Raw genomic sequence first — 14,498 nt, 5'->3', positions numbered from 1 at the left:
GCAGCAGATACGTTGTTTGAGATTTTGTTGAGGTCGATTCATGTTTTTCCACCAGAATTGATCGGTCTTAGCATGGAAGCGACACAGGCTTTGCATCGATCCCACATGCGTTGGCGTTATGAAAACGGCGAATCAGTGTGAGGATTTATCAGTACTCGTCACATCCCCTCCCGGCCTGTTTACGGAAGAGCCTTGTTTTTCAGTGAGGATTATGGGACATCGGATGAACATAGGCGCACATGTTCAGCATCTGTTTTGTGCATCCGTGTGCGCGATTCTAAAGATGCGTTAATCTTTGGCAATCTAAATCACTAAGCCGCCACATGTCAAACTTGGCCAGCTCACAAAAGGCACAATGTACCGCGAACTTTTTCAGTTGCTACCGATGCAAACAAAACTCATATCCTAGTGTGTTTTCCCGATTTTTCAGCAGTTCCCCTATCTCGAAATTTGGAAACAATGACGCTCATTCATTTGAGGTCAGCACATTGTATGTATATATTTTGTTGAAAATCGCGGGCATGTATGAGTTAATGACTATTTAGCTATGTAGGCAAATATACAACATATTCCTGGCTTGAAAAAGCAAGCGCAAACCAAAAGTGTTACGAGGACAAAGCTGCTCCCATGTCCTGGGCTGCACATGCTTTCCTAAGGCCGTGTGGTTGTCAGGGTGACCAGTGTGGTGATCAGGCCGTATGGTTGTCAGGGTGATCAGTGTGGTGATCAGGCCGTATGGTTGTCAGGGTGATCAGTGTGGTGATCAGGCCGTGTGGTTGTCAGGGTGACCAGTGTGGTGATCAGGCCGTATGGTTGTCAGGGTGATCAGTGTGGTGATCAGGCCGTATGGTTGTCAGGGTGATCAGTGTGGTGATCAGGCCGTATGGTTGTCAGGGTGATCAGTGTGGTGATCAGGCCGTATGGTTGTCAGGGTGACCAGTGTGGTGATCAGGCCGTGTGGTTGTCAGGGTGATCAGTGTGGTGATCAGGCCGTATGGTTGTCAGGGTGACCAGTGTGGTGATCAGGCCGTATGGTTGTCAGGGTGACCAGTGTGGTGATCAGGCCGTATGGTTGTCAGGGTGATCAGTGTGGTGATCAGGCCGTATGGTAGTCAGGGTGATCAGTGTGGTGATCAGGCCGTATGGTTGACAGCGCTTCTGGTGATGTGTTTCGATTAGTGTTGATCATGCCTTGATTGTAGCTTATATAGAGTCCCTCCTTTGCTTTTAGCTTCGATCGCTAAGTAGGTCCTGTAAGCGGGCACATCTATCCTGGTAAAGGCGACACGACTGTCGATGACGTCCGTGGTTGATCGCATGCGGACGTGGGTTTCCGTTGCATGACAACGTTGCTTTAACCGCGATTTTGGTACTTGCTATACTATCATTTGTTGTTCGTTACGAAAATGATGCCTACACACATCACCGAAGTTGAAAAACAAAAACGCTTGGCATCTATTGAGTTGCATTAGACTGATATTGCAGTGATTCATGTTGATCAGAACTTGGTATGCCACAGGATGACGCCCTCAGGTAGAGTAAGATACGTACACGTTGTACCTCTGGCTTCAGAATATATAAAATAAGATATTAACTGAAAGATTTGTGTGGTAATGATAATACAATATCGAAACCAATTCAGCTGTTTGCAGGTAGCTGCAATGTCGGCCAACACAAAATGTAAAAAATACAAAATATGTACAGAGCAATCGGCCCGAATCAATGCCGAGGCCCTCATTGGTGCAGAGTTTCCTCATCGACACGGGGGACCAACGATTGACGGAGACTCCAGTTCGGCTTTACGGTCCCTTGCTGAAATGTGGTGAAGGGCCTCCCATTCGGTACTGACCCCCTGACAGACACTGGGGGTTCCACTGTCTCATGTACCCTCATCGTAGGCTATCTTATCTCCTTACATTGTCAGAAGGCCCCGATTGCCACAAAAGGCCGTCTGTCATGTGAGGTCCGGTGCCCTGGAACACTGCCCCGGGCCGATTTGGGGTCCCCTGCCAGCACAAGACCCCTGTTAAGCACTATGGGCCGCTGACTGGCAGACTGACGAACAGGTCACTGACCCTCAGGCCTTTACCGGCACAGAACCGTCTGTTCGGTGCTGGTGGTGCCTGACCGATGTAGTGGCCCTCATCGACTCAGGGGACCCCAATCGGCGCGAAGCACTCACGATTAACAGCTTTGAAGCGGTTTGGCTCGTCGCAGGCAAACGAATTAGTGTGAACTAAGCTAAGGTCGACGTTTCGTTTGACAGTCAAATCGGATGGATTTTTATGTGTCCTGGAACAACATCAAGCTGATAAGATAAACGTAATAAAACGAATTTGGGCATATCAGTCCCAAGACATCTCTAAGCTAAGCTTCCGACTCCGAATAACACTCATCTAACTAACGGCACAGCTAAACCCAGGGCCGTGGGGAATGATGGGGTCAACGCGCCTGACTTCTTGTAGCACGTAACGCAAACCGAGACAAAAGCGCACCCAAACGACACATGTAGCGGTCGCAGCTATGACTTAGGGAACAACAAAAGCGCCTGACTCGGAAGCAACCCGCTGGCCGGTGGGCCAGCGCTGCCCAGTCGCCGGCGGTGGCCGGAGCCGAGCCCATCGTTGCCCGTCATCACCGGCGGTGGCAGGAGCCGAGCCTGCCGTCGCCCGTCACCGTCGACGCAGTCTGCCGGCGCACGAGCGATGCGGCGGGGTTGATCGAACACGGCGCACGCACTGGCGCCGGCGGCGCCGCGGGCAGCCGCTCCGCCAGTGCTGCCGCCGCCGCCGCCCTGTGCCCCCCGCCAGCGGCGGCTCCCATGACGCGTGAGCCGCGGCCGGCCGGCTCGGCGGCACCCCACGGCGCAGCGCGGTGACGCGGCCCCGCCTCACCTGACCTGGCCTGGTCACGCCTCGTGTTGTGGCGGACGGCGCGCTCGCTGCAGAGGGCGCCACGGGTCCAGCGCAGGTCGGGGCCCCGCGCTCTCCTCGGGCTGCCAGGCGGTTGCGATTGGCTGGTGTGCGGATTCGCCGCCGTCTAGACCAGCGCAGTGAGTCGAGTCGGCGTCGAAGCTCTGCGCGGATTCCCCGCCGTCTAAACCAGCGCAGTGAGTCGAGTCAGCGTCGAAGCTCTCTCCACCGGTGACAGGCAAACTTGCCGTCTATAAACCAACCAGTCGGGTAGAAGCGAGACCCCCGTTGAGAAGCAGCGGACGGTATCAAGGCACGAGAGAGCGGCGACCAGCGAGCTGAGGCACACCAGCCGGAAAACTCCACCCCGTCGACATGGGGAAGAAGAACTCCAAGCTGAAGGGGGAGACGGTGGAGGCACTGATGACTGTCACCTACTGTAAGTACTAGTCATGGCCATCGGACGAGGCATTAGTCTGGTGTCGACATGTAACCGCGATCCGGCCGGTCTGTGGTAACATGTAACGCCCCATGCAAGTTTGTAATGAAACCAGTGGAAGTGTGACCGCCAAACATTCACTTTATGTGTGTTCAGCGGTCAAAATGCTCGTCTGGATGAATTTGTTCAGTGATCTGTTTCAAACAGTCTCAAAGCTGAATGTTTGTGAGGGCAAATGAATTCAAAAGTAAGACGTTTATAACCTCTGAAAGCTATCGGAACAATGCAAGACAAGCCGCGCTTTCACTGCATCCGCTTCCGTAAAGATATGAATATCTTTGCGGCGTGATAGGCGTGGGTAAGGAACGCATGCATCCAAACTGATGGTTTTCTGAGAGAACGTTTGCCGCAATAGCTTGGACGCGCATAAAGCTCATTGGCATATTAAGATTTTACGATCGGGAAATCTCCTAATACGTGTGGATGCACTGGAAATACTGCTGTCCCGAGCACAGGGCTGACGTAAATAGACAAACGGTAATAGCACAAAACCACACGCAGTTAAAGTGACCTATCAGTGTTTAACGGATTCGCAACGACTGAGTACTGCTCAACACCCGTGCACGCTAGGGAAGTAAATCGAGCAGAAAAAGCATAGGTACAACGATAGCTATAGCCTCATTCCTCCGAGAAATACTAGGAAAATGGAAATATAGGTGTGTTGATATTTCGGCAACATGCTTTATCGAAACATTAGCAGAAGTGGCATCAAATAATAGCCTCTGCTATTACTTTGGTAAAGGCATGCTGTAAAAATATCAACACACCTATCCAGGCCTTTCCCCATTATCCAGGCCTTTCTCTGAGCAACAAGGCTATTACTGCCGTCTTATCTATCTGAATAATGTTCCTCGCAAGTCCACTTAACAACTAAAAAACAGCTAGGAATTCACAAAAGGATTAGGACCTCCTTCTACAACTTTGGTTCATCCAAAAATGCTAAAAAGAACTTGATCTAGAAAGAGAGGAAATTGGCATTATAGCCTCGCCTTATTAGTCCAACAGAAGCAGAACAAAGATTGTGTCATGAAAGTTCGTAATTGCGTTGGTGAGCTGACTTAATCATGTGTGTAGCTAATATCAAAGAGCCTCAATTCCAATGTCAAACTATGCGTCATGGCAGTTGAAATAGCGCACGCCTGAAAAATACCGGCGCCATGCAAGTGAGCGGCAGACGTGCTGAGCATTTCACGGAAAACTGCCTTCGGCGGTTTGCTTTTATTTTCGATTAGCGCACGTTTCTCTAACACAGTCGCTGGATGGAAGTAAAGCATGCCGCAACCACTGGTTTCTACGTAATAGCATGCAACATAAAAGTCACCAGCAAACACCGTTTGGTATGTATGGTAACGTGAGGAAGTGACGTCACTGATAGAATGGACCAGTGACCTCTAAGTCCTGTATGACAGCCAGGTCCTGGTTGACCGTGACGGGCGTCAGACTGGGCCGACAGACAAGCGCTCGCGTCCTGACAAAGCTGCCGCTGAAAACAGTCACGTGTTCCCGGAGTATTATCGATTCCCAACGCTGTTGTTCGAAAACGGCGTGTGATTAAACGAGTCTTTCATTTTATTCTACCTGGGGCCCTCTGCAACACGTAATTGCCAATTCCCTGCAAGCGGGCAATTCCGTTCGCAGAGCACCAGGATGCGTGAATAAAGCCCGTGGTGGGGCCGTCGCGTACATCGGCGGCCACAGATGAGCCTCGCACAGCTGGGAAGCGTCGGCAGAAAGAGCCACTTAATTAGAATGAGCTTTTCAGATTGGTTCACCGTGCTCCTTTGAAGGATGCCAGGTGGCACTGGCCTGCAAGCACAATTACCTTACTCATTTCCCTATGAAGCCGCGCAAATTCACTTTAGTTTGAACTACTGTTGCCGGGCAGATTTCGGCCTGCCCCGACTTGACTTTGGCATGTTGCCCGTGTAACCCATTATGTTGTCACAATGCCACTCTGAAGTTATTCGATTCCCAGCCTCATGTTCATCATAATTAGTAGTATTGCCCACCTTCCTGCATCATTTATCGCAAAACGTGGTTCGTGTTCGAAACTTGGATGTGGCATGTTAAGTTGGTTGAGAGTCAGTAACTTGCCGTTGATGCTACGATTTGTGCTGATGCACTCTAGACTCAAATAATTCAATGGCTATGTTATCTTGACCTGACCCATAATGTGACCATCGAGGAGGCAAAATTGGTGCAACATTTTTATGAGGTGCTACGTCTCTGGATGACTTCAAAACACGCACCGCGAAATAGTCTTCACATCTTGGCGGGCGTGTAGCTCAGAGCTAACGCCGCTTGAACTCATGGTGCACCATGCTGTCACTTTCCGGCAGTGCAGCCGTCCCTCCAGCGCGGTGTCTGGCACCTGCGAGAAGTTCAAATCCGTCAGTTTTGGGTGTTACGAAACAAAACGCCTCTTTCAGGTGCAGGTGGGCCTCGTTGCTGAACCAAACGAGGTTCAGAAACCCAGTATTGCCTTCAGCTATTGTTTTCAGGCAGACGAAAAAATGTCATCTGCTGTTGTTCATCACCTTTCGCCAACTTCTGACTGATATCCACTTAGGTAAAGATATCTTGTATCTTGCATCTTGTATCATTAAAGTAAATTTTAACGAGTGTTCACTACTGATGTACTTTACTTTTGCGATCCTTTCTGCTGTTCAGGTCAGCTTAGAACCATCCCTCAAAAACTTGTGTTGAAGGAGCGAAATGGTCTTCCTGCGTTTTCTTTCCTACATAAGGGCGCACCGGGTTTCGAAATAAGTTTTGGTGTGCCGTTACATTGTGACGATGGTAATGTTGGCCAAGACAAATAGACGGCTTTTGCATTTCCTCCTTGCTGAGTAGTACATGGTGCCAGGAAAACCAGGGGCACTCTAACCAAAACTCCAGAGAGCGCGCAATTGATCGAAGCGGAAACAATACCTTGGTCTGGTCATATGCTGTTAAGCTCAGTCATACGCGTATCAAATCAGAACATAGTTTAAGGGAGGATTGAGGCGATGTATTAGTATCAAGAATATAAAATCGAAGGCTCTTCATCGAAGAGTAGACGGCATAGAGGCAGGCGTAGCCGAAAACCGAACATTGTCCAGCCCTTCTCAAAACTCCACAACACCTGGCGGCGATCTGAGAGTTCATTGGCCAAGACGTTCTAGTCATACTGGCACGACAGATGAGGACGATGGTCCCAACAGTTATTCAGTCCGTGAAATGAGGACATTTTTGTCTCTTCAGCTGGCAGCCCTACGAGCGCCGTATAGTATATTCAAGGGTGTACATAATATTCGTTCACGAGAGGCAGTCGTCGTCGCCATTGGGGCTTTATGGCACACTCAGATGCTGATACTACATCGTGTCCCCTACCTCTCACCCTGGCAGGAAGGACGAGCACCGCAGGGAATCGAACCCGCATTCTGGTTTCCCAGATGCACAGCTTGACCACTACACCACCAACACTCCACAATATGATTATATATATATATATATATATATATATATATATATATATATATATATATATATATGTGTGTGTGTGTGTGTGTGTGTGTGTGTGTGTGTGTGTGTGTGCATAGCGACGCCTTAATAGTTAAGAAAGCTGTCATGCAAACGAACTATTTCAAACAGTTACATTTGGGTTATGACAAATATTGATCTGGCTTGTCTAGAAGGCATTTGTAACTATACTTAATCTGATAGTGGGACACTGCAACAAAATTGCCGTCCGTAAATCAACTGTTAGAGAGCAAACCGTTATTGTATCCCAATATTACCGCATCACCAGACGCTCAATTTCAAACAAGCTTTAGCAAAGCGACAGCATGCAACGTGCGGAATTGACACACTAGCCCCAGATTACCCACCAAGGGTCTTTGACACTGCTGGGTCATCTGAGACTGGTATTTCAGATCGCTGACCAAGTGCCAATCTGAAAGGCAGGTAGCCCGTCCCACTGAACCGTTGTTGGACCAGCTGCCCTGTCAGTGGGCTCACGTGCCGCTCTGAAGCACGGCATTACGATCCTGGCTGCCAGGCTGGGTCATCACGGCAGTGGACGGGTCCGGCGCCGATTAACCGAGATCATGCACGATGCAATTTTGCGATGGCCAAGGGGGTGCTAGACACCGTTGTGCCTTGCTGGCCTGCCGCACCTGAATTTCTGCGCGGAGAAATCCTGCGATTGCGGTGCTGTGATGTGCACCATATTCTGGCCATCACCCTCCCGCAACAGGATGAGCAGACTGGCCACACTCACTCTGAAGCTGCCGACGTCAGTTTTACCCTGGGAGAACATTGGCTCAATCAGGTTGAGACCCATTACCAGAGGCAAGCCTGGGCTCTCGTTCTCAGTCATGGTGTAGGCATGCTTGGCAGGAAATTGGATCCGCCTAGGCTCGAAAGGCACATTCGCTCTCCAGGAGTCGCACGTCATGTAAGTCGTCATTGCAGAGCTTGGGGATGCAGGCTTCGTTGGAGCATGATGGGCGCGCCTTGCTTGAACACAAGCCGTGTGATGGCAGTCCTGATGATTGCAGGCTGCTGAGAAGCGCCAAGTCCTGATGATTGCAGGCTGCTGACAAGCTCCGACAGGTAGTTCACGGCCTCTTCTGGGCTTAGGGCAGTGGCCGCATCTAGAGGCTTCGAGTTCGTATAATCACCCGCAAAGTCTTTTGGGTGTCAGGGTGGCGTGTTTGCCGAGCTAGGTCATGCTTTTGGTACCATTTTTCCACCTTGGGAAGAAACCTGGTCAGCAGGCTGTCGGCAACTTAAACGTCTTTGCCGGAGGAAAGCTTGGCCTGGCTGCCTAAGCTCTGGTCGTTTCCGTTGGCCATTGCCGATTTGTCGGGGTGTGTTGGCAAACTATCGAGCGCTCCAGATTTAGCTAATATATATATATATATATATATATATATATATATATATATATATATATAATCCTATATTTTATGCAACCCTGTATATATCAGCCTATATTTTGTTTCAACAAAATATGTCCGTGTCCGCATAGACCATTGAAGTGTAGGACACTTAGTGCTTTGGATAGCATCCGGTTAATTTTTCCATCCTAGATTACAAAATCAATTCACCAAAAGTCATGTCGAAGGTGATGTTTTCATTACCCTCCGTCAGGCGCCGAATAAAAGTAAAATAGCCTGAAAAATCTGTCTGAAGAATCTGATCCCGATGGTTATGCGACTGCTGCTTTGATCGAAATTAAATTTAAATGCGTCAGCATCGTCCACGTCATTCAATTTGCACAAAATGGTAAACCCCCATCAGCGAGCTTATGAACCTTGTTCCTAAATGACAATACCTACAAAATATTGCCGTGGTTAGATTGCTGACCTGCAAGTTAATGCGGGTGGTCCACATGCATATGGCGTTTAAACCAAAATGGCCACCTGGAAGATCATCCGGTACAATCTACAGGCCTGCATTTCTTAACACCAAACCTTTCTTGTTTCTGAACTATACACCCACAAAAATGTGCAGACCATTTCGGGGAGACTGTTTTCAAGGTCACCAAAGCATCGATCAAGGTCAAAAAAACGTTATTCAAATCTTACTAGTTCATTGGTCATGCAGCGATCAGGGCCAATCAAAATAGAGTTGTCAACTCGTTCATATTTGGCGTTCGCAAGCACGATTCCGGAAATAACGACTGTCAATTGGCTCTCAATTCACATTGTGCAATGGTACCATCATGTGATCAAACAGTCACGTATTGAGAAGTAAATTTACTTGACGGAAAAATACGTTATCTAGACCAGCCTTTACCATTCAGAAGTGTCCCAAACAGTTTTAAGTGAGCTTATCTCACGATTGTCTGATGCTTTCTTCAATATCCTAGATGTGAAACATTCCCTTCAAGCTCAGACGCAGAGAAGCGACTACATTCTTGCTGTGGTGCTTGTTGACATATCTGGCAATCTTTGCATAACACTCGCTGTTCGCGATTACGGATAAATTTTCAGCTATCGTCTAGGCTTTGCCGCGTTTAAGGGTAATAGTATTTCTTCAAACAAGACCAGGACAGCCTGCCATAAGTAATTTATGTGCGCAGCTGTATGTCTGATTGGGAAGCCCATACCATAGCATTCCACCTGTAGCCGCAAAATGCAATCGACAAACATGATGTGCAAGCGAATCGTTAAGCCCGTGTACAATGGGAGGTGCAGAGATCTAAACCTGGTACAGATGCTGAGCAAACTCTCCATTCCGAATAAAGCAGAACGTTCTTGGACACGCCACTCAGAAGTTCAGCATCTCCATAACATTAGGTGCATGAGGATGTATTTGCAAACAAAGGTAAACATTGTAGCATTGTCTGATGGCGAATATCACGCTCTCCTCCCAAATCTTGTTTGCTTCAGGAGATCACCGAAAGATTGCGTGCGACGAACACCACCCTCGCGCTGCGCTTACCGGCCCGTTTTTGTGGGCGGCTGGGGTGCTCAGTGCGGGACGCGGGTGCCGCCGCTGGCGGTTGTGTCACCGCCCCGCCGGCGATCCGTGACGGGGTCAGAGGGATCGGAGAGGCAGCGTCGAGGCTTGGCGTGACGTCGGCGCCGGCCTGACCTGCAGCACTCCGCCCGGGGCATGGCGCGGAGGCCGCCCCGTCGACGCGACTGTACCGACACGCTCCGACGATAATGACGCGGCTCTGGTAGCGTGCTGCTTCCAAATGTTCAGCTGCATCGAAGAATCATCGCCTTCATAGAGGGTTTCAACCACCTTGACACTTGGTTGAAGAATGCCTCTTGATCTTATATGTGTCTGTGTTCAGTTCGGGACCAATGTGACTACATTCGGACATAAAATGTCCGGCCAGTTGTCGTTGTGACTCCCTAGGCCCTTGCCCTCGTTCCCACCGGGTAGCATGATGGATATTGAAAAGGAAAGGTTGAGGGCTAGAGAAATCTGGACCATGGGGGCTTTGCTCGCACGTACAATATCTGAGCATCGGACGCCCTTCTGTCATTTGCATACGCCCTAATCTTCAATCTCGTACTTGGATTGAACGAGGCCTGAGCGCTGTGCCGCCGTTGTGCCGCGTTTAAATTGTTTTAAGCGAATGTTTGTGGTGTTCGCCCTTTTCCGCCGATCGTCGCTTACAACTATAAGCCGGCGCCGGCACCGGAAAGGAACAACAGGTTGTTAAGGAATGCATCCGGAGGAGACTCGTGCCTCGTATCGATTTTAGCCCGAACTTGTTTCGCGTTTATGTGTATCTGTACGGAAACTTACAGCACCTTACCAAGTCAGTTCTCTGTTGTTTAACGCGGTTCTCAATGGACCGCACTCAACGTGTGAAAAACCAGCTCTCCAGTCTGCTTTTGGGGCCAGCTCGCCGTCTGCGCCAGTGCGCTGCGACCAACACAGGATGGGTAGAATGTATGACCAGCGGCGGGAGAGTGGTTACGGGAGGAGACAGCAATTGAGTTACGGCGCCTAACAGTGCGCGCCTCGTCAGCTTCCTGCTGTGATTGGCAAGATGTCGGAAGCCCCGAGTCTGTATGCAGGGACGCCGACCAGATACCACAGGACTACGCTGCAACTTGGTCAGGGAGCTCAGGACAAATGTCAGCCACTGCTAAGAGACAGCGCCCAAAGGAGGTAATGCTCAAGGCGATTGAAAATAAAGGAAAGCGCATTAGCTCGCCAAAGTTAAGTGAATCCAGCCTTTTGGCAAAGACGGAGCAAATGCTCAAAGAATCCACGGAAGCCTTTCTCAATCGAGTAGTGGAAAACTCGGGCAATAAGCTAGAATGGCCGACCAAGGCGAACGTAGCGACACCTAGACGGATCACCTGCAGACATTCGTGTCAGCCACGAGAAAAGAATTCGTGCGGGTTGGAGAGCAATGCGAGTCCCAAAGAGGTGGTTTATGTCCTTGTGATTGACGATGCACTGGGTTTATTGGCGTTTTCTCTTCGAGGCGTTCTTAAAGGGAATGTTCCACCTTTGAAGATATTGAGGAAGGCATGAGATATGACGGGAAAAGCTTGCTCGTAGCTATTAAGTTTATTAAGTATAAGTTTTCAGGTTCAAAAACGACGCTAAGTAGCAAAATTTCAAAGTTTGTAAAAATGCGCCCCATTTCTTCATTGCTTGATAGCGTCATGGAATGGTTCTGTGACGACAGCAATATCTGGCAGCATTTCGCAGCCAGACCTAAAGAGTACCTCAAAACACACGAAAGCTGACGCCAACCGACTATTCTCGCCGCGGGGGCTGAGTCGGGCGGTGGATTAATGGGTAATTTGTTTGTTGATTTGTTATCTAGGTGCTGGTCGTAAGAAAAGCTTTCGTGGACTGTTTGACATGCGCAACGTAGCGATCGCTAGCTTTTACGGCAAATTATTAATATCAAAGCACGATGTGCTGTGCTGCTGCCATGCTGTTGATGATTTTGTCAATACTTTATTGTCAACCCATCGTTGTGCAAGGATGTAGTCCTGAATTGATATCATACGATGTGCACAGTAGTTACTTTCTTTATTGTTTGTAGCTTAACATGCAGTGCCATGTGAAAATACTAGAGCTTGTAACGTTGCCGATTCACATAGCATTGCTATTGCTTTGGTAAAGATGGCAAGGTTGGGCTACCAATAATGTTTTTTTTGCTTAGGATTATTTATGTAATTAATAGTTAACCCCGATATAACCAATGCGGTGGAATGACATTTTTGCTGTTGATAGTCCTTTGGCATTTTAAATCAGTTGTCCAGTCATTCATTAATTATAAGCTGCTGTCTTATAGGCTTGACAAAGAGCAGTCAACCAATGTGGTACATTGTGTAATGGCACGGGTCAACAGCTTCATTGTGGCACTAGCTCAGTGCTGCACTATAGCATGTCATAATGAATAACAATATGGTTTTTGTACTACAATCCATGCTGCTTTCATAATAAATTCCATCATGAAAAGATGGGTAAAGTGTGCTCTCTTGTATTGACTCCCCATCTGACATATGACTTACCAAAAATACGTGATACAATATACAAATCACTCAGCAAAGCAGACAACCAATAAGTGGCACCACTTGATCAGCCCATTTTTGGAATCTACAAAACGTAAGTGAGAAAGATGCAAACACATATTCCGCTCCCACAGTTATGCCACATGATGCAAACATCAGGCTGCTGTACTAAAAAAATAACAGGAAAATTTTGCATGTGATGAAATGACGCTGCAAACATGCTGACCTTGCACAAGGCTGGAGACATGACAAGTGCATGTAGTTATGGTTGGATGGGCAAAATGCAAGGAAATGATGAAGCTGGCAATGCACACAAGGCTAATGATTAAAATGTATAAGTGTTATCCAAGGCACGAACCGCAATACGTTTCCATCTTTCTCAGCACCCAGGATCTCACGCAAGCTGCAGTGACTATGACATTGATGATTCACGATACCTGCATACAAAATTTGAGAAGACAGTACAATGTGCATTAGTAATAATGCAGCTCTGTATGTTCAGCATTCTTAAGGGATGACAGTTTTGCAAAGCTCTATGCTTTGAGTCTATACTGAGTATGTCCATTAATGAGCTGCACGCACCAGCCCCACTGGCAAAATTAATTGCTGATATAATAGCATGCAATGGTTTAATTACATGCTGTAATACCTCAATGGGTTCAAAATGTTGGCAAGATCATAATGAAATACCAGCTTGCCCTTGTACACTCCTGTAGCATGAGTGCCAGTGTTTCTCTTAGTTTGCCAGCATTCCTTTGTCATGTTCAAACACAAACATAAAGGTAGAGGCGGATATCGATATATCACATTTATTGGGCGTCAGTAGACTTAAAGAACACCAAAACAATGTTCTCTATTATAAGTACAAACCTCGCACGCATACTCCCCATCACATCAAGATCAATACAAGCCACTGGCACACACCACCAGAGATCACACACATTTCAAGCCCCCGATTCACACTCATGTCAAGTAAGTATGAACTCACGCCAGCACAGCGCGCGGGACTATCAAATTGCAGGTTTTCTCGCAATTTCCGCACAGATTTTCAGTCATAACACCACATTTCACCGTGACCCCCCTTCAAAACAAAGTCCCAACGAGAGTTCATGGCAATGCGGCTCAAGAGGTTGCACTTGTAGAACACAATTTTTGTTCAAGATTTGAATTTGTGGCACAATATGTGTGAAATATTTAATGAAATCTATATATCTAAAATTACTGTAATGTTTCCCCAATTTCATAATGCCTTGCTAACCCATAAACTCGTGCAAGGTTCCGTACTCCAGTACGCAACGCGCCAACCGAGACTGTAAGAGAGACATCAGCAGAAGAAGAAGAAAAAGCCAGCAGGGGAAACAGATTTGCCGTAGCGTCTTCTTTTTATAGCTTTAGTGGGAGTGCCCGTTTTTTGGGTGCCGTACTTTTTTTGCAGACAATGGTGTTCTTTTATATAACATCGACTTGTGGCCTAGAAATAAGGAGAAATGATCCGCTCACGAGTGCCGCACAACCCAAAAGTGCTCACGCTTATGTTCGCGACACGCATTCCGCAACGGAACCTTGCTAACAGCCAACCATTTTCCGCACGTTGTATAAGACTTGCCGGATCATCGTTTTTGCGAATGTACCATTGGCCATGCTGTTTTGACCATAAGCGGAAAACAGCCTGTAGCATGACCGCGATCGCATGACATGTATGTATATGTATGACGTCATTATGACGTCATACTTTGTATGTATGATCGCATGTATGACGTCATTAATGCAGAGGCAACTTTGAAATAAGCTCCAAATTAAATCTTTTCGCACATTTGCGGGCGTGTAACTCAGTGACCAGTTCGTTTTGGGTCTTAAAAAGGAGACCGTCAACTGCATCAAGAGCTCCTCAAGGCGGCTATCTCAGTTCAAAACGCCATACAAACGTGGAACATTCCCTTTCATGATAAAGAAAAAAGACAGAAAGATGAGTCTTGCGGAAATCGGTGAACAGGCGCAACTTCCAGAGTTCGGCTTGATATTTGGTCGCCATGTTTGCTCAGCCGCAACAGTAACAATGTACAAGAAGTTAATTCCATTTTCTGGCATACAGCTAAT

General features: G+C 47.8%; 1 protein-coding gene across 1 annotated transcript in view; it reads left to right on the top strand.

Annotated features, from left to right (window-relative positions):
- The first annotated feature begins 3,287 nt into the window (after nucleotides 1-3,287).
- Nucleotides 3,288-14,498, top strand: part of LOC119101807 (xanthine dehydrogenase-like) — a 25,390-nt gene continuing 14,179 nt past the window's right edge. The window contains exon 1 of the mRNA XM_037225230.1: nucleotides 3,288-3,355. Within this exon, the coding sequence (XP_037081125.1) occupies nucleotides 3,288-3,355 (68 nt within the window). The remainder of the gene's footprint in view (nucleotides 3,356-14,498) is intronic.

Source organism: Pollicipes pollicipes, unplaced genomic scaffold (genome assembly GCF_011947565.3).
Source record: "Pollicipes pollicipes isolate AB1234 unplaced genomic scaffold, Ppol_2.1 Scaffold_4881;HRSCAF=5763_pilon_pilon_pilon, whole genome shotgun sequence".
Taxonomy (NCBI): Eukaryota; Metazoa; Arthropoda; class Thecostraca; order Pollicipedomorpha; family Pollicipedidae; genus Pollicipes; species Pollicipes pollicipes.
The sequence above is the reverse complement of the archived record's forward strand: the minus strand, read 5'-3'. Positions and strand labels throughout refer to the sequence as shown.